This window comes from Crocodylus porosus, unplaced genomic scaffold, assembly GCF_001723895.1.
Source record: "Crocodylus porosus isolate Cpor-Errol unplaced genomic scaffold, CroPor_comp1, whole genome shotgun sequence".
NCBI classification, from domain to species: Eukaryota; Metazoa; Chordata; order Crocodylia; family Crocodylidae; genus Crocodylus; species Crocodylus porosus.
Genome location: NW_017728914.1, coordinates 10,872,635 through 10,891,439, shown reverse-complemented (window position 1 = coordinate 10,891,439; position 18,805 = coordinate 10,872,635). Strand labels below are relative to the sequence as shown.

Below are 18,805 nucleotides of genomic sequence, written 5' to 3'. Positions count from 1 at the left end.
GTAAGCATCTCCTCAATGCCCTGGGTGGTCTCACTCACCTTGGGAATGTGCCCCGCTTTCCCTCTGCCTTTCCCCCCCGGTCCGGTGTGGCCTGCTTCTACTTCTGGGGGGTGGGGACTTTGGATTGAGAGGGGGACTTCCCTTTGGGCATGCTTCCACTCGTGCAGGCTGAGGAGGAGCCTGGGTAAGGGGTGGTGCCTCCTGATATGCATCAGCATCCCTATGATGCTGATGTGTTTCTCATCCTTGCCCCTGCTGGTCTTGCATTGGCAGTGCAGACAGATATCATACTTGAGATCATCTGCCACTTCAAAATGATCCCACACTACACTACCCCCTCGCTTCTGGGGTGCGGGTGCAGGTCCTGCCTTATCTCCCTCCTTAGCAGGCAGAGGCATAACAACAGGAGCAGCTGACTCAGCTGATCCACTTGCCTCTGCAACCTCAACCTCCTCTGAAGTCCCTTCTGGAGAAGGAGACCTGGCTCTAGGGGGACTTTGAGATGTGTAGCGCACAAACTCAGATTCCCCCTCCTTCCCCAAAATTTTCCTGCGTATGGCACTGAGCTCCCCTGATTCCAGATCCAGTTCCTTCTCTGGCAGTGGGAGGCTCACACTGGGAACTGAAATTGGGGTGGAAGAGGTTGTCATGCTGGTGCTTGTGGTGCTAGGAGTTATTATTGTTGGTGTTAATAGAGGTGGGCCAGGTGCAGACACTGCTCAACCTCCTTGCTTCCACTAGTAGCAGAAGCCTCATGGCTGCTAGGGAAGAGGGTGCATCTAAGTTTGGGATGGGGGACAGACTTACAGCTCTCCTCCTACCCCCTCTAACCCCTCTCGCTCCCCTGCCAGAAGACCTGGCACCTGCCTTTCCAGCATGCTTTATAATGTTTGGAAAGTGTGTGTGTGTGTGTGTGTGTGTAATATATCTTGAATGTATTTAATATATGTGTGTGTATGTGTGCGTAGTATATCTTCTCTGTGCAGTTGTGACAGCTGTGCCTCTTTGGGGTCGTCTATTAGTGGTCCTGCAACACCGATCAAGGGACGACCACCTGCCTTCTCGTCTGCCACGCCTTGTTGTTCTTTGTTTGATTGGAAGATCTTAATCAAATGGGAGGCTGCCTATTTTTCTGTCTCGGCGCCTGGGGCACTATCTGCGGCTCCTTTCCTCCCCTTACACCGCAGCCCAAGCCTCGCAGATGCATCTGGTGTAGTTCCGGTCTGTCCTACTCTCTGGGCCGTGCGGATGCTCTCTAGCTTGTCCCTCAGCCTGCACCCTCACCTGCACCCTCTAGTTTGTCCCACCGTGCCAGCTCCGGGACTTCTCGCCAGGGCCAACTCCGGGCCCCTCGTTGCCCCCTTCAGTTGGGGCTCCTCGCTACCCCCTCACTTCGGGGCTCTTCACTGCCCCCTCACTCTGGGGCCAGTGCACCCCAAACACAGCTGCGCCCTCTCTGGCGCCAGGAAACCCCACGCTACTGTGGAGTCCCTATGAGACCTCCTCCAACCCCTTATAACCTCACCCGGTCCTCCAGTGAAACGGTAAACACAAAACACAAAGCCCCTGGGCTATAACATAAAAAGCTAGACCGTCCGGCAAAAATATAAGAATCTATCCCTGCCAGAGACCGCGAGTGCACCAAACCCCAGCAGGAATCAGGGGATGTTCCCACCATCAGAGTTCTCCCCTTGGGCTGGCCGAGTTCCTCCTCCCTCAGCCGCCGGAGGGAAAACTGCCCTCCTGGCCTCCTGCCTGGGCTTAAGAAGAGCTAAGCTCCTCCCCTTCCTGTCTCTGTTTCCCTGGTTGCCCTGGCAACCAGCACCTGCGCAGTCCTGGTGACTGGCAGCTGAGCTTCCCCCTTCCCATCATTAGGGGTCTCTCCCGAGCCATTTCTGCTCTCCGTCGCAGGGCACCTGAGAGCTCTGCGACAGCAGTATATCTTCTGTCTGCTTACTATATTTTCTAGGTCTTTACTGTATCTTCTTCTATCTGCTTACTATGTCTTCTATCTCTAATATATTGGAAAGGTGTATCCAATCCTTTCCAAAAAGAGAGACTAGCAGGAGACTGACTAGGAAGCCAGTCACTACAGCCAGCCACTGGTTCACACACTGTTGCTTCCAGACAGCTCACAAAAGGCAGAGAAAGCCTTCACACACAGCCTTTCTCCATCCCTCCCCCAGATCACTGGGATTGGAAGGGGCCTCAGGGACAGATCACAGACACTGGCTAGCTACAGATGGCAATATCAGAGCAGTCCTTTTCCCATCTCCCCCCTCCCTCTTATGAGTTTGTGTTTCCCCGCAAGCCCACCTCTGAAACATTCCGAAACATCTGAAACATCCAAAACATTTTGGATGGTTTCATTTTGGAGATGTTGTGGAGCCTTCCATTTCATTTTGGGTTCAATGTTTCGGGCACCAAAACAGACCAAAACACCTCCGAAATGAAATGGCTGCCAAAATTTCACACACCCCTGGTATACATGTATTCCACCCTGTGTATAGAGAGTACAAAATTCAGAGAGAGAACTGAGAGAAGAGGTGGAAGGAGAGAGTTGGGAGTGGGTATGGGATGAGCATGACTGAATATGAAGGGGATAAAAAAGGAAGACGGTCTTGTTAACTCTGGGATTTCAAATCGGGGCTCTTGTTGTCACTTTCCTGTTCCTCAGGGTCCTACAGTAAGCAAACCTCAAAATTATTTTACCCTTGCCTCAATTTCCCTATCAATAAAAAGGGTATAAGAATGCCTCAGTCAGACACTTCAAGGAAAGTGCTTTGAGGGCCTTGGTATTATTATCTTTTCATATGAAAAAACAAACTTACTGATTTTAGCTTTATTTCAAATGCTTGCTACTGTAGTAATGTTACTTTGAGCTATGGAGAACTGGTCTTTTGTGGAACAAGACATGAAGCTACATTGAAAAAGCAATGTAGGTATGTTAATGAGGATGGGGAAAATAAAACTTTTTAAATACAGCCAAGGTGTTTGTTTTCATGTTAAAAATTTTTGCCCATCTGTTGCAAGTTTCAAAATGCTCAATGATGTTTCATTCAAACATAATTTTCATGTTAGAAAAATCACAAGTGTGAGTTTGCGTAGGTCCTAATGCAAAATTGGGGCATTTTTTTTGGTACAAGTGAAATCTGAAAATATGCAAGTTTTAAGAGGTTGTGACTAAAGGTAGGTTTCCTAAATTATCCATGGCTTATTTCAATTGCTGACTAAATTTCAGTAATAAATAGCACTTTGAACCATCAAGAAGAATGAAATTCAGGTCTTCTGACTCTCTTATTTTTAATAAATATTCTGAGCTGGTCTAGGGTTTAAGGGAAAGTAAAGTAGACAGCCACCTATTACAGTGAGAAGGTAGGAGTGGCAAAAAAGCAAATGTGCAAACTTACAGCATCCTCTGACATAAATACTTTGGATCTTAGCAACTTGGAACTTCAGGCTCTTGGCAGGCAATTGAAAACTGGAACATGCCCAAAAGTGGCATTGGAGCTTTTGCGCTAAAATAAGCTTTTGTCTTTTGTTTCCAAATATATCCATCACACTCAGGGTTCTTTTAAACTTTGCCTTTTCCAGGTTGAAGCAGAAAATGCAGTTTTTTGCTGCGGGGGGGGGAGGAGGGAAGGTTTAACATAGTTGCATTATACTTTGTTCGTGTCTTGGTTGGTGGGTCTTGTTAAAGCTAGAGCTGAACGATTGCTATCCAGGAGTTCATATGCATCTAAAGCAATAAAATCAGCTTCACTAAAGATGGTAACTCTTAGTTCCAAATCTTTGAAAGAAATTGCTTTAAAGAGCTGGCTGTCTTCTAAGTTTCCTTCATACTTTATCACTGATAACTAAGAGTGGCGAATATTTCTTTTGCATTCTAAGAGCTCTTTCTAAGTATTCTTGGAAAATAGGCTGAAAGCTGACTCGGGCTTTTGACACTGACCAGATGTATTATCTCAGGCAGATTACACGCATGAAATTCTCAACACGTTTCATTTTAGTGTTCTGCAGAGGATTTGGTCCAGCTAACTCTGGACACAATGTAAAGGGATTTTTTCCAAGTAGCAGGTACATAGTGATTCACTCTGAATAAGGGTGGTTTGGTGCTAAGACTTGTGGGAAAGCACAACTACTGGCACTTCAAAATTCCTATTGCCTATACAATACTGCAGTTTCCAGACACACTTGTTTTCTGTTTACTTAGTGCAAGGTTACTGGGAACATTTCATCAGCGGCCTTGGTGGAACAGTACTATGAGCTCATTGACACTGGTCTTGATGAAAAACTGTAGTTGGGGAAGCCAGCTATATTTTTAAAGCAGTGTTTTAGATCAAGGCTTGATTTTTAACATCCACAACAAAATTTAAAATCTTGCCTCTTCTACTGGTAGCAATATTAACCTTATCGGGGATTAGACGACACTGTTGCCGTGTCTTGGCTTTTTGTTCTGTGTCATTTCTGTAACTTGTGTATTTACCCTAAGTTTATTTAAAACTTAGAATTTCTTTTAAAATGTAACCTGTTAATATGATTCCCTTTAAACTACTTAAACCCACCCACATATGCAAAACAAGTAGCTAGTTAAAAACACATGATCAGTGGAATATTTTGGTCAGGCATTTCTCCAGCATGAGCCAGTCTGTGGTAGTTATGCCAACAACTTGTGTGCCTTGACTAAAAAAAACAAACAGACCAACAACACCCCCCCCCCCAAAAAAAACCCCATAAGCATTTAGAGTTATGTATAGGGTTTGCAACAAAATATGCATCCTGCCCTCAATCCAGTATCTTCCAAAGATAATCTTATGCCTGATTTATTTGAGACTTTTTCATAGCCTCCAACGTGACAGTTTTCACTAAATATTTAAAGAAACTCTTAAGATATGCAGATTAGATTCTCACAGATGGTTTCAACCAGCCTCTTTTTATTAATTATTCATTACGTGGTAACTAGGCATCCTCATTCAGGCGCGATTAGTTCAGACAGCCTAGAGCATTGGAAGTTGGCTGAATAATGGAAACTCTTGTTTCTGTGTTTCAGATGAGGAGACACAGTAGGAATGAGAGAGAAATAAGAATTTGTTTTCAAACACTTGCTCACTAAACCACAATGAAATTGTTTTAGCGTTTACATATTTTGTACTGAGTGGCTTTTTGCTTTTTTTAATAGAAACTAAGAAGTCTGTGGGATTGGAATAATGGAGGTCAAACTAATTCAATTGTTAATTATAGTGTCCGCTTCATTATCTAAAAATGATCTTTTATCTACATCGTTTTTCCTCCATCCCCTAAAGCAGTGGTCTCCAAACTTTTTTGATCGTGCACCCCTATCAGTAAAAAATGTTTGAGCATGCACCCCCCGATCAGTAAGACATTTTTGAGCACGCACCCCCAGTATATGTATATTTATATAAATAGAAATGGAAGTTCTAATATTTTCTTCCTGCACCCCAGTGGATCGTCTTGTGCACCCCCTGGGGTGCATGCACCCCACTTTGCAGATCACTGCCCTAAAGCATTGATTTAAAATAAAAAGAATGCTTTCTTTTTAAGGGGGAAAATAGATATTTATTTATCTTAAGCACTGGTTGCATAACTTAATTTTATGTATCCAAGATAAAGTTCCTTTAAATCATTTAATTCTCTTTCCTTGTATCTTAGTGAACCTATTTGTCCTTTTTTCTACCCTCTGTCTTATTTCCTTTCAAGCATAGACCTTCCAACCTGACAGCAGTTTTGTTGTGCTGTGTGTAGGGGTAGCCAAACTGATATTGGTGTACCTGAAGTATTTATTTTTAAATTATACAGTGAAGCAATTCAATTGTTTTGCTTTATAAGCTACACGTTTTAGAATACAGCATGTCCTCCTCCATGGAACTTGACAAAGAAAAGTCCTCCACTTGTTCATCAGTTTAAAACGTATATAAGAATAAGAGTAGAAATTATTCAATGGTAACTGTTTATATAACTAAAATCTGTTACTAAAACGAAAGCATATCATTTTTATTGTCACCGTTTGTATAGTAATTTAATCCAAACAATTCAATTTCTGATCAACAGATTGCTAATTGCCTATCCTCTAAATTGTAAATTTGACAGAGATGAAGTGGACAGAGAACTTAAGCATATTCTTTTGGTGCCACTTATCCCTGTCTATCTTTGAATTAAGGTTTTGTCTTCTCTTAAAGAAACCACGCAGATAGAAGACCCTCGTGTACAATGGCGGAGGGAGCAAGAACATATGCTGAAGGACTATCTGGTCCTGGCCCAAGAGGCAATTGCTGCTCAGAAGGAGATCTACCAAGTGAAACAGCAAAGACTTGAATTGGCCCAGCAAGAGTATCAGCAACTCCATGAAGTCTGGGAGCACAAGCTAGGTTCTCAGACAAGCTGTGAGTATGAATAAATCAACTCTAAGTGAAAGCTGCTGTTGGAACACAACTAGAAAAAGAACTTGCTGTCAAATGTAGTTTTGCTCCCATGTCAGTTCTAAAAACAACTAATTTGCTTACAGATGGCTTCCAGTGATACAAGCATATAACACTATGGGTAGTATCTTGCCAGCTTTCTCGCCATAATAATGGGCTTCTGATGACCTAAGTAGGTGGTCTGAGATGCCCAGGTCCAAAGAGACAGGTATGTGTTACTGGTGCTTTCTAACAGTATGGTAATAATGGAAAAGAGTTTTACAAGGAAACTTACAAGACAACCTACTAAATATTCTTTTGCTGTCTAGCAGATCTCTCTCTCAAATTCTGTTATGGATCACATGGTCCATAAAATATACAGTAGCACCTTGCTGCTATTAGACTAAGCTAGCTTGCAGCTCAGGGATTGCCGCAATCAAGCCTAGCACAAATACAGCTGCAAAAACAACAGGGAGTATGCAGAGAGAAGCAGAAAAAATATGCAGTGCAAAAGGAGACTGTGAAGAGGAAGCGGGAAGGTAAGCAATGAAGATATGGAACTTTCATAGAACTGACCGATTAAGCTTAAATACAGGACAATTTACTCAAGTCAGCAAACAGCTGACATACCTGTCCATTGGAACAACTGCTAGTCGCTAGTAATGACTTCAGTTAAAGGCCAGAGTTTTAGAAGTAATTTTTGTCCACTCTTGATGTACCACAGGGCCGGAGTGAGTAAAATACAGCCTGTGGGCGAGATCCAGCTGGCCAGCTGATTGGAGCCAGCCTATGGCTTCCTCTGCAGTGATCCACGTGCGGCTGCGCCCTGCCCAATCCCACCCAGGGCAGCGCGCCCCATGCTTCCACCTGCACCCACCAATGCGTGTGCAACTGCCCAGCAGGGCTGCTTCTGGTGCAGCTGCAGTCGCCTGGGTATTGCTAGACTCCTCCCACCTCCAACTGCTGCTCCTCTTTCTGTGCCGCTCCAGGCAGCATAAGAAGGGCGGCGGCCATAAGGATGTATGCTGGGCAGCACACACCCAGCCAAGCAGAGCAGAAGCTGCAGCTGGGCAGTTCCTGCCACAGTGCGTGAGGCTCCAGCTCCCACCTGCCTTCCATCCACTCAGCAATCCATATGTGGCTGCTCATTGCAGCAGGTGGGTAGTGTGAGTGGAAGATGACTGGGAGCTACAACTGGAGCTGGACTCCCGTGTGCTGGGGCAGGAACCACCCAGCTACAGCTTCCGCCCTGTCTGGCTGGCATGTGGTGACTAGCGCGTGTCCCCATGGCTTTCCCACGTTTATCTGCTGCATGGGGTAGGAGGAAGAGGAGCCACTAGAGGCATAGAGAACTTAACAGTACCTGGGTGGCTGTGGCAGAAGCCCCACTTGGAAGCTGTGGGCACTGGCTGGGGCTGAGGCTAGGGCAGTGCTGTCTGGTGGACTGCCTGTGCGGCCCCATGCAGAGTGCCATGCAGGAAGCCATAGGGTGCAGGGGGAAAGACCACACGTGAGCAGCACCATCCAGGGAAGCTTTGCTGCATGTGCCCTCTACCCCCCTGCTCCTTTTCTTCCTTCCTCCCCCTTGTCCCCCATTCCCAGCCTGCTCCTCGGACCATACACGTGCACACCCGCGTACGCTCCCTCCACCCCCATGCAAAATACAGGAGAAAGACTTTTGAGCTATTGTGCAACTGCCTTTGTACACTATGCAAAAAAACATAAAACAGGACAAAACATTTTTTTTGAAATAAAATATGTTATTGTCTATGTTTGATTTGCAATATATGATTTGGGGGGGGGTTTTATCTATAATTTGTTAATATATCCTCTGAAAGATTTTGTGTGTGTGGCCCTCAACAGCTCACCAAAACTTATGTGACCCTCCAGTCAAAATACTTGCCCACCCCTGTCATAGGGGCATGTTACAGTGGTGTGGAACAGACTCGGCTAACATTCTGTTCCTCCTTCAACATGGCTGGTAGGAGGGTATACAGCTGGGGTGTGCGAAGCAGGCCCTATTTGATTCAGATTCTGCCTGAATCAGGGAAAGCGATTTGATTTGTTGATTCGAATTAGTGTCCCTGATTCGATTCAACTGAATCCAAATCTGAAGATTCGATGCTGATTCCAAGAATCAGTGATTTGGATGCAGACACAGCTTTACAAGTTTTTTCTTTGTACCTTGAAGTAGCAGGCGCAGCTCGTGAACGCTGCGATGCTGGGGCTCATAGAGTGTCCCCCAGAAGTGCAGAAGGGCTGCCCATGTGCTTAGTGGTGAACCCGGAAGTGGACCAGAACTAGTTCTGGTCCACTTCTGGGTCTACTGGGGAGCATTCTGGGACACATCCCCCGCGCCTCCCTGCCTCGGCGATCCCCCAGACCCAGGAGGCACCAATCACTGAGCTGGGAAGATGTTGGGGGACAGGGGGGACCTTGCATGTTGCCTGGCAGACCCAGAAGTGGACCGGAAGTGCTTCTGGTCCACTTCCAAGTCTGCTGCTGAGCGCACTGGGGAGCCCCTCATGCTTCTATGGGATGCTCCATGCACCACAGCACTCCCGAGCCCCTGCTACCTAAAGGTATGTAGAAAAAGCATTTAAAGCTGTCTCTATGTCTGAATCTCCGATTCTTTCCGAATTGATTCGGAGGGTTCCAATTCAATTCGGAGAGATTAAAGAGTCCTCTGATTTGATTTGGATTCGGAGATTTGGCCACCAAATCGGGCCGAATCTCCTCCAGATCAGATTAGGGACTGAAGCTTCAAAGCTTCGCCCAGCCTGAGTGTAGAGGTGGAGATTCTTTAGGAGCTGTTGCTGTTACCTACCATGGATGTCAGAACCAAACCATTTTGGTTCTGCCCTGGGTTTCAGGAAAGCAGAGAAGTGGTTTATAGACAGTTTTAATATTGTTCACTTTGCATCCCATTATACTCTGGCAGGCACACCAGATCAGGCTGGAGATCTTGTCCACAGAATAAAACCACTTTAACTGACATGTTGCTAGACCTTATGCTGATCACTTGCATATCCCAGAAGCCAATGTCTCCCCAGTTTATTGATTTAATAGACCATGATATAGGAGGGTTCATGTAAAGTTATTGATGTACTTTGCAAAGGGAGTGCTTCAAATGGGAAATGCTTTAAAGACAGAAAGACCAGAGAGAGCAGGTAAGATGGTATCCAGAGTATACTGCAAGCAGATCTTTTGTTTTTATAAATGACATGGGAGTAAATCAAAGTTTGATTTCAGGTTCTTTTCCTAGTTTTGCTGACTTACAGCTGCTGTCTGACTTATCTGTGCAATTTAAGAACATGATTGAGACACAACCATACCAATGGTCCACTTATTTCCGAATCACGTCTCTGGTGGTGGTCAAGACCAACTGCTTCAAGAGATGAAGCAAAAAATCCAGCAGAAGCCAAATGTTTTCCCTAATTCTTATCAGAGGTTGACAAATACTCTGAACAAGTCAAGTTTTGTTTTTGTTTTTTTGTTTTTATTTTGTTGCAAATTTTTAATGACATTAACCACATATAAATAATCAGTCCCTTCTGAATACTGCTGAATACTTTTCCTCACTTACATCTTCTGGCAGTGAGTGTCAGGCTAATTTCAAATTATTTTTAAAACTACCTATTGGCTTTTCATTTCATTGAGATGTCCTCTTGCCAGAGACCATCCAAGCAGGGTGTAGGGCCTGGGGCATCTCAGTCTGTGTAGGGCCCTGCCCCTGGACACAATGAAGCCCTGGGCGGGGGGGGAGTTGGTGCAGAGTGCCAAGCAGCTGGATGTGCCAAATTTGGCGGCGGGGGGAGGGTGGAGTGCCAAGCGGCTTGACGTGGAGCCACCGTTAGCGAGGAATTGCCACAGCCACTCTGTCTGGCTCCGCAGGACCCCGCAGAGCGTGGGGTCCAGGGCACTTGCCCCAATTTGGAGCAAGTCCTGCATCTCTAGCCTTCTCTGTTATGCTCTCATCCTCTTGAACATGTGGCCATCTGCTCTTGTGTGGACCTTGGGTTGGGGGTGGAGAGGAGGAGGCATGCAGGTAGTAGTGGGGAGTGATGGGAGAGAGGACCTTTTGTTTCACTTTGGGGATGGGAAGAGGGTTAAAGAATGAAGTATGGGAGAGAGCTGAAAGCCAGTTTGTGTCTCAGGGAAGATGTACTGGTGCTCAAATAAATCATCTTTTTAGGTTTGTATGGAGTATTGTAAAGTTCACTGTGCCATGGAGTAGGTTTCTTAATTTAACATACTCTCTTCATTCCAGTGCTCTCTGGCTCATCGTCTAGTTCGAAATATGACCCAGAGATTCTTAAAGCTGAAATTGCTACTACAAAATCCAGGGTAAGAAGTGTAAAAGGACCTTTGCTTTCTGCTAGTAATCTTAGGAAACTTCCACACCTCACAGTAAATATTAAAGGAGATGGTGAAGCAGCTGAGAGCTAATGCTGCCAACCTTAATCTAGAAGATAAAGTATCAGAACCCTCTGAAGTCTGTGTCCAAAAGTTCATCTATGAAACACTTTTTAAAACAGACTTTGAGCTTGTCTTAAAGCTGATAGTACACATTTTTCTATAGATATTGTACGATATTTAATTACATGGTGACTGTGTATTGCAATTTTGAATTGCTGGTTGCCTTCAGAAACTGGTAGCTATTTTGTCTTCAGTCCATTTTAGATTGCTTTCTTGAAGATTTTAGATTGGGAGGAAATATGAGCAACAGTAATGTAAGGGGGGTGGACCTCTAGAAAATGTCAGACGGTAAACTACAGAGTCCATGTGTTCGCAATTCATGTTATCACTGTTAGCTGTACACAGTGTTCATGGTTCTCTGTTAGCTGTACAGCAGAGTCTTTTAATAGGATCTTTGAAGTGAATGGTATATATCATTGTAACTGAACAGCTATTCCAATATTTAACAACTTTAAAAATTATTGACAACTTATATCCATTGTGTCTCTCCCTGTCCCCTTTTAATCTTTATTTGTCAGTTTTTTATTTTAGAGGTTAAACATTTCATATCTTTTAAGCACGTCATCAAATCATGCAACATCTGGCATTTGATGAATGTTTCCCCAGGGAGAACAATATTGTAATGCTGTCTTTATCAAGTAGGAGTTAGGGCTGTTCATTATCTTTGAACTAAATTAATTTTTAGGCAGTTCCAATGAAATGTCCATCCTGCTTAAACATTTTATGATTGAAGAATGACATATCTAAAATATTAAGGTGAAATATCAGTCTGAAAATATAACACTTTGCTCTCCTATTTATTATAGGTTAATAAACTTAAGAGAGAGGTAGCTCACATGAAGCAGGAACTACAGTACAAAGAGCATGGCTTCCAAACACTAAAGAAGTAAGTATAGTGCTTGGGCCAGCTTGCTTTTGCTGCAGATGTGCACAAGCTGACTTTAGTCAAAAGTTCTAAAGAAAACATGAGAGGGCCATATTTATATGTTTTGGTAAATAGAATTCTCTCTTGCATCCCATGCTCATGGCATGATATGGCCCATTGCCTTAATTCTGGGAGTCATTGTTTTAGGAGCATTGAGGAATGCCTTTTTTTAAAAAAAAGTGGTCCCGGGTGCTATCTGATGTGATAACTAATTAAACTGTCAGGGTTCTTGCAATGTACCGACTTCTCAAGAGAGTGATTTAGAATTGGACCAAATAATTTATTTAAAAGAGAATACATGCACCGACATGTATACTTCCTGAGTTGAGGAAAAGAATTATATTATTCTGTGGAGTGAAGGAAGATCTTTATTGTAGGAAAAAGTGAAGTAGAACGATTCATCTACCTTCTTGTTTAGTGACGTGCAGAAGGCAGAAGTACAAGAACTTCATGGAATTAGATTTGGTTGTGTGTGGGGGGGGGGTGTTAATCTCAGTTTAACATAAAATACACCTGTGACTAGCTTACAGGTCCTCCTGTATAATCACACCTTTTTAAGAGAAGGCAGCGGAAACTTGCCTTAACTATCGAGTGATACAAATCTGTCCTAGGGCACTGCTAAGGAGAAGACAATACAGATTTCTGTTTCAGAGACATCTGAGCATAAATTTCAGATTTCCCCTTTAGCTCGTGTTACCTGGCATCATTTTGAATACAGTTTTAACCTGATCCTGACACTGCTCCACTTGGGGAGTATCATGGCAAGATGTCTGAAGAGACTATTCCTAAAGCTTTGTCTTCAGGTTTGAGGTCAAGGCAAAAGGTTTCTGGCCCATGACGTTATCGCCTAATCTTGCAAATATTTACTAAATTTGTGAATGGTAAGGCAACCGAAGATAGTAAAAATATAACACTTTGCTCTCCTATTTATTATAGGTTAATAAACTTAAGGTGGTAGTATTTACAAGATCAAGCTCTATGTTCTCTTTCTGATAGAATAGATGTATTCTAGATGTTTGTTCTACTAACAGTTCAGACATATCATGGAAAAAATAATCCTCCATAAATTCTGATTGTTTGTTTTTATCCTGGGGTAAGTCTGCTATACTTTAATTTGCCTTAAATGTTTAATGATGACAATTGTAAGAATTTTATTCAAATGCACTTGTCTTTCGCTGTAGCCATTTAAAGAACCAGAGATAGCATTAAAATAGCACTTTTGGGCTAGCTTCAGAATAGTAGTATTTTTAAGGTACCGTTACTTTATTATATGCAAATATGTTCTTTAAAAAGGGAAAGGATCCAGATCATTTATTGACTCGCTCATTCTTACTATGGGAGAAAATAGTCCTTATTTAAATTAAGAATATGCTTCATTTGGAAATGGATATGGAAAGTTTTATATGCATCTTCAGCTATGAAATGTATGTTCAACTCTGAATTCCTTTTAACTAATTGTCTTTCATTTTGTAAACTTCTGTGCAGAATTGATATGAAAATGTCAGATACTCAAGGAGGATATAAACTTGATGAAGCACAAGCCATTTTAAGTGAAATGAAAGCTATCAAGAAGTTAATCAGTTCAGGGGAGAAGGAAAAGCAAGACCTCATTCAGGTACTGAAATAACATTGGGTTTGTTCATGCCATGTCAGCTGCCAGTCTGAGGGAGCATGAAGCTGAGAACCTCCTGCTTGTCTGAATCAGATGGCACACTCCAGCATAAGTAGTTCTCCAGGGAGGCTTTTTGGGGATTGTCCCAGTTGTCCACTATCAAGCCCTTCAGCCTCTGAGCAATTACAATTCTTGTCTTATTTAGAGATCACGAAGCATAAAAGGAGATTAGCAATTGCCTACATTCAATCACGTGGTCATCCCTGGCTTTTTGAACTGGGGGGGGTGGTAATAAAACCCCAAATCCCTCACTTGCAGATGTCTTTCCTATGCTACTGTTTGTCAAGGATTATTGAGGGTTTGGAATGCTTCATTCAGGGTGCTAATGCTGACAAATTGGTGATATTTTGGCTGAGATTTTTGAGTGAGAGTTTCATGAATTGTTCTCATTTTAGAGTTTAGCCAGGCTAAAGGATGGCTTTGTGGCTGACGGAGGACAGCATTCTGACCTATGGACCAGCAGTACCTCCTTAGAGGGGTCCAGCCCTTTGCTACCTAGGCAGTATCTGGATGTAAGCTCACAGACAGAGGTTTCAGGAAATGTGAGTAACTGGTGCTACCCAATTGCAAGCTTCTTATTAAGGACAAATATCTATTAGTTGATGTTTAAATCATGAGGAGCTATCAGTGGGGGTTTTTTCCTTTGAAATTTCCTTTGAATTTTTAGTGCGTCTCTAATAACTTGCTGTTTGCTCATACTCTGCTTTCACTGGCACATATGGATTACTTATTTATAGTATGCTCTCAGAAACAAACTGAATGGAATAAAGGGATAAATATTTTTCCCCTAGGCTTTTCATACAGCATGTATACTGTCTAACACTACAGTCATTATGTAAGAGAATATATGAAGGCTACCTAGAGGTCACATGTACAGAGATATGTCACTTGGGAATTTGAATGATAAGTAAGAAATGCTAGCTGGGTTTATTTTATACTTTTTCTGTTACAATTTTATGCATGGAAAATTGGCACGTGTAGTGATGGGTGAAGTTCATCTTTGTTTAGAGGATCAGTACAGGATTTTGCACTCTTTAAAAGACTTAAGTATCACATTAAGTGGTGGATAGTTCATCTGTTACCTTCTGCAGGAGTGTATTCACTCCTACCTTCTATCATCATTAGTGGCCATTGTAGAATATGAGCAATTCCTCAGAGATTTCAATTTAGTGATTCACTAAGGTGGATTTAACAAATGTTCTTAACTTGCAATGGCAGAGCCCCTCTAATCCATGTATTTGGCTTTTTGGTACACAAGACATGGTGACCTCCTCTCATTTCTCAGTAATATGTACTAGAAGAGTGCTGTAGTAATGTTAGCACCTGATGTTTTCACTTTTTTTATTGTATATTATATAGTACCCCATGAAAAATGGTCCTAATCCTGTCATCAGAAGTGTGCGCCTTGTCAGCACAGAGCTCCCTTCATTTAATTGAGGTTGTGCAGGTGCAGGAGAGGGGACAGCCAATGTAGACTGGGTTGTAGGATTGGTGTCTTAGGGTATGCCTACAGCCCAGCCCAGTGCAGTGCTGTGCAGAGAAACCTAAGTGAGGTAAAAAATGTAACTTGGGTAGCAGAAGCAGTATGGCCACCTCAACATGGGGCTTGCCCAAGCTAATACATCCTGTTTCTCAGCAGGGCTATTTGGTTCAGACAGAGTACCACACCAATGTAGTAGTTCTGCTTTTGGCACTAGCTAGCTTGTTAAGAATTATCTGGGATATATTTATGTGAAACTGCTGTGTCCTGTGTAGGCATGCCCCTGGTGGTAAATCCTTCGAACGCTTTCTTGAGTGTTGAACTTTTACTTAACATAATAAGGATTATTCACAGGAACAAATGTTTGCAGGTTTGGGCCTACAGATATATCATTTGCCTTTCCCTAAAGATTGTAAAAATCTAAACAAGACCAACCCAAAAGTGGACAAAACACATTTCAGAAGGGTGTAAAGGTTCTTTATGGTTTTTAATGCATGAGAAAGGGATGGAAATTGGGCATTTATGTGAATTAGTAAGATCTGCTTTCCTTGTGCTGGCAAAGAAAAAGGACTTTACATCTTGTATTTTTTTTAACATTTGTAACAAATCTTAATATTCAGAAAATATTTTTTCACTCTGGTCAGTACTTGACTCCATTTAATGCAAGTGGGTAAGAGGATAGCCTTACCCACTTCAGTACAGGATGTCAAAAGGCAACTGCAGCTGTTTGTTTAATACTGTTTTTATATCCTCTCTCCCCAGTTTATTACAAGTAGTAATAATCAGTTAGCTGAGAAGGTGAGATTACGCCTCCGATATGAAGAAGCGAAGAGAAGGTAATATGTGGGGGGGTTTTATCTGTTACTAGTTACTGGGGAGATTGTTCAGTTTATGATAAATGAATATCTCTGTTGTGGGGTAAACTCCCTAAAGAGTGCAGTTAGACTCTGAGATGATAGGTTCCATTCATCTGCAGAGAATCTCTTCCAGATCTTTTGTCTGGTGGATAATTTGAGGGGTTTGTTCATTTAATGCTTTTATGATTATGTGGAGTTGCAAATGAAAAAAAGTTTGCTAGTTAAATATCTTGTTAATTAACCATAATGCTCAGCAGAGTAAACACACACTTTAAAATCATCAGAAAATAAAAGCACAGGTTCAAGCCTTCGAACTTTTAAAATACTCCATAAAACAGTCAGCAAAAATTGAATTATAAAAACAAATAATTACTGCTACGATATTTAAAATAATTTAACACAAGCCAGTCCTCCCATTTTAACTAATATAAATTCAGGTTCTGTGTTTGTAACTAGTTTTGGTAGGGGCAGTGTGCTTTGACTGAAGTAAGGCACAGGCTGAAGAATGCTCTAAGTAAAGTATCTGGGTATATGGAGGGAAAGCAAGCATTCTCCAAAAACTAATTTTGTATCACCCAAATTTTTTGAGCAGAAACCTTAGAATTAGTGACTTTCAGAGCCAAATTTCCCCTGAAGCACATAAGAAACAATAAAAATAGTGTGCATGGACCTTATGGTTTAATTCTTTATCATGTTCACACCCTTATATAAAGTAAATACACAAATGAAAAGAGGACTTCTAGTTTAAAAAAGAAAAGGACAGTGATCATCAATCATTTTATGCAAATTTTGTCTGTGGCCCACAATAATTGCTTTAGTTTTCTATGTAGTTATATATTTATGCTCATAGAAAATGCTAACATATCATTAACAGATGCTTCTATCCCAAAGGAGTTTGGCACAGCAAAAGTATATCAGCATATGAGAATAGTGACAGAAATAGTTTCCCTTCTCACACCATGCTTTCTTATTAATGAAAAACCTAAAAAGAATGTGGATCAAGGCATAACAACATGGCAGCTGCCATATATTTCTGGTTGCCACTGCCCCTTCCTGTGCAATTTGTGTGGTATCAGTGGCAGCAACAGCAGCCATTTCCACTATGCGTTCCCCATGCCCCGCTAGCTAGTACTTGAGGTAGGTGCTGTGGTCACCCTACCCTAGTAATGCCACTGAGGACCAATTCAAACACCTAAAGCATGTCCTTTGTAATAGAAATAGGTTCAGTTAGTTTGTGGTTTCACCATCTCCCTACCTGGGCAACTAGCTGGCTATGAAGGGCTTCTCAAAAGGTAAAAACGCTCTACCCCAGCCTTCCGAGGCTGATGGCTGTCAACACAATCAAAAACAGATTTCAGATCAATGAAGGTTGCATCACCTTGACAGAACAGTATTTTTAGATTGACCTTGAGCTCACAGCCACTCAGGAACAGATGGCTGGCTTGTTTCTCTCCCCGCCAAAATTGTAGCTTTCAGCCAGTCTCCTGAAGAGCAATACATTTAAAAGACTAACTGGGCAGCAATTCCCAGGCCATATTTTATAAAGAGGGATGATGATGATAGCAATCAGCCATTTTGCAGGGAACATCCCAGTATTTATACTGGTAAATAATTTTGCTGAAACGGGATCTGCCAGTTGACAGTATCCTCATAGATTTGAGTGTGGGGTAACCTTCCCCAGGAGCTTTATGATGAGGACTGACTTCTCTAATGGAAATCAAGGGTCATTCCAGAAGAGCATATGTGGTAAAGTCTACCAGGACAAACAATATTCTAGAGAATTAGTGGCTCAAATTGTTATTTAAAAGAACAATAACGTATTTCCCAAGAATGTTTGAGATAAAAACTTTATTATTTGAATTGATCATACCATTATAACGTATTTTGGAGGGGTAAAAATTCTCATTGACAGCAAGTTCAAATGCCTTCCAAGGGGCTCTTTGATCAAGCGGGTAATACATTCCATTCTGAAAGAACTAATTTCCTAATGGAATCTGAAGCTCTGTTTTCAAAAGTTTTCATCACAATCTAATGTTTTTTTTTAATATCCAAAGCAGTTTGTTTCCTAGCAATATAATATCTTATCATGAAAAGGGAATTGCACTAGCCGCTGTGATTATTGATAACTTCTGACTAAGATGGACCTTTTGCATTTGTTTTGTAATCCCTGAAATTCCTACAACTTAAACCATTGCCATATATGGTGTAATTGCTATAGCAATATGTGTTTAAAATCATTTAGGTTAGTGGTACCTAACCTCTCTGACATTGGATCACATCATTGGGGGTCCCACTGGTCAAGAATTTGGTGGTGGGGAAGTGAGGACATTGTTAATTGCTATGGTTTTGGGAGCAAATGGTAGCTCTGCTACTGCCCCACCACCACGAATTTTCCAGACCCGTGGGGAACACCATGATCTGGATTACACAGCTCCACAGATCAAGCCTGCAGGCGAGAGGTTGAGCACCACTGGTTTAGGTATATTTTTGCAAGTATGAGAACACTTTCTGAAGCGTAGTCTCCCTTTTGGTAGGCATAATTGGCAAGTGCCACTGAAGTACAGATGTAGATCTGTGCAATCATTTTTGTGGCTCCTCACTTTTCTTAAAATACCTTGCCCAAAACTGGACACAGTACCTCCAGGTGAGGGCTTGCCACTAGTGAATAAAACAGACCACCTACTTCTTTTTACTTGCAAGCAATGCTTCTGTTAAAACAGCCCTGTACGCTATTGGTGTTTTTGCAACTAAAGCATCACATTGATTTATATTTAGCTTCTTTATACCCTCCAGCTCTTTTCTGCAGTACTGCAGCTTAGCCAGCCCTTCTCCAGTCCATATTTGTACATATAATTGTTCCATCCTAAGTGCGGGATCTTGCGCTTGCCCATAATTGAATTTCATTTGATTAAATTCAGATTATTTCTCCCGTTGATCAAGGTCATCCTGAATCCTAATCCTGTCCCCCAGGATTCA

The 18,805-nt window shown here is 42.2% G+C and overlaps 1 protein-coding gene across 2 annotated transcripts in view; it reads left to right on the top strand.

Annotated features, from left to right (window-relative positions):
* WWC1 (WW and C2 domain containing 1) overlaps positions 1 to 18,805 on the top strand; it is a 123,008-nt gene that overhangs the window by 62,703 nt on the left and 41,500 nt on the right. For both annotated transcript variants that reach the window (XM_019534869.1, XM_019534870.1), the window contains exons 3-8: positions 6,198 to 6,401; positions 10,687 to 10,763; positions 11,702 to 11,781; positions 13,306 to 13,435; positions 13,888 to 14,034; positions 15,735 to 15,808. In XM_019534869.1, coding sequence (XP_019390414.1) covers positions 6,251 to 6,401; positions 10,687 to 10,763; positions 11,702 to 11,781; positions 13,306 to 13,435; positions 13,888 to 14,034; positions 15,735 to 15,808 — 659 coding nt within the window. In that variant the 5' untranslated portion in view covers positions 6,198 to 6,250. The remainder of the gene's footprint in view (positions 1 to 6,197; positions 6,402 to 10,686; positions 10,764 to 11,701; positions 11,782 to 13,305; positions 13,436 to 13,887; positions 14,035 to 15,734; positions 15,809 to 18,805) is intronic.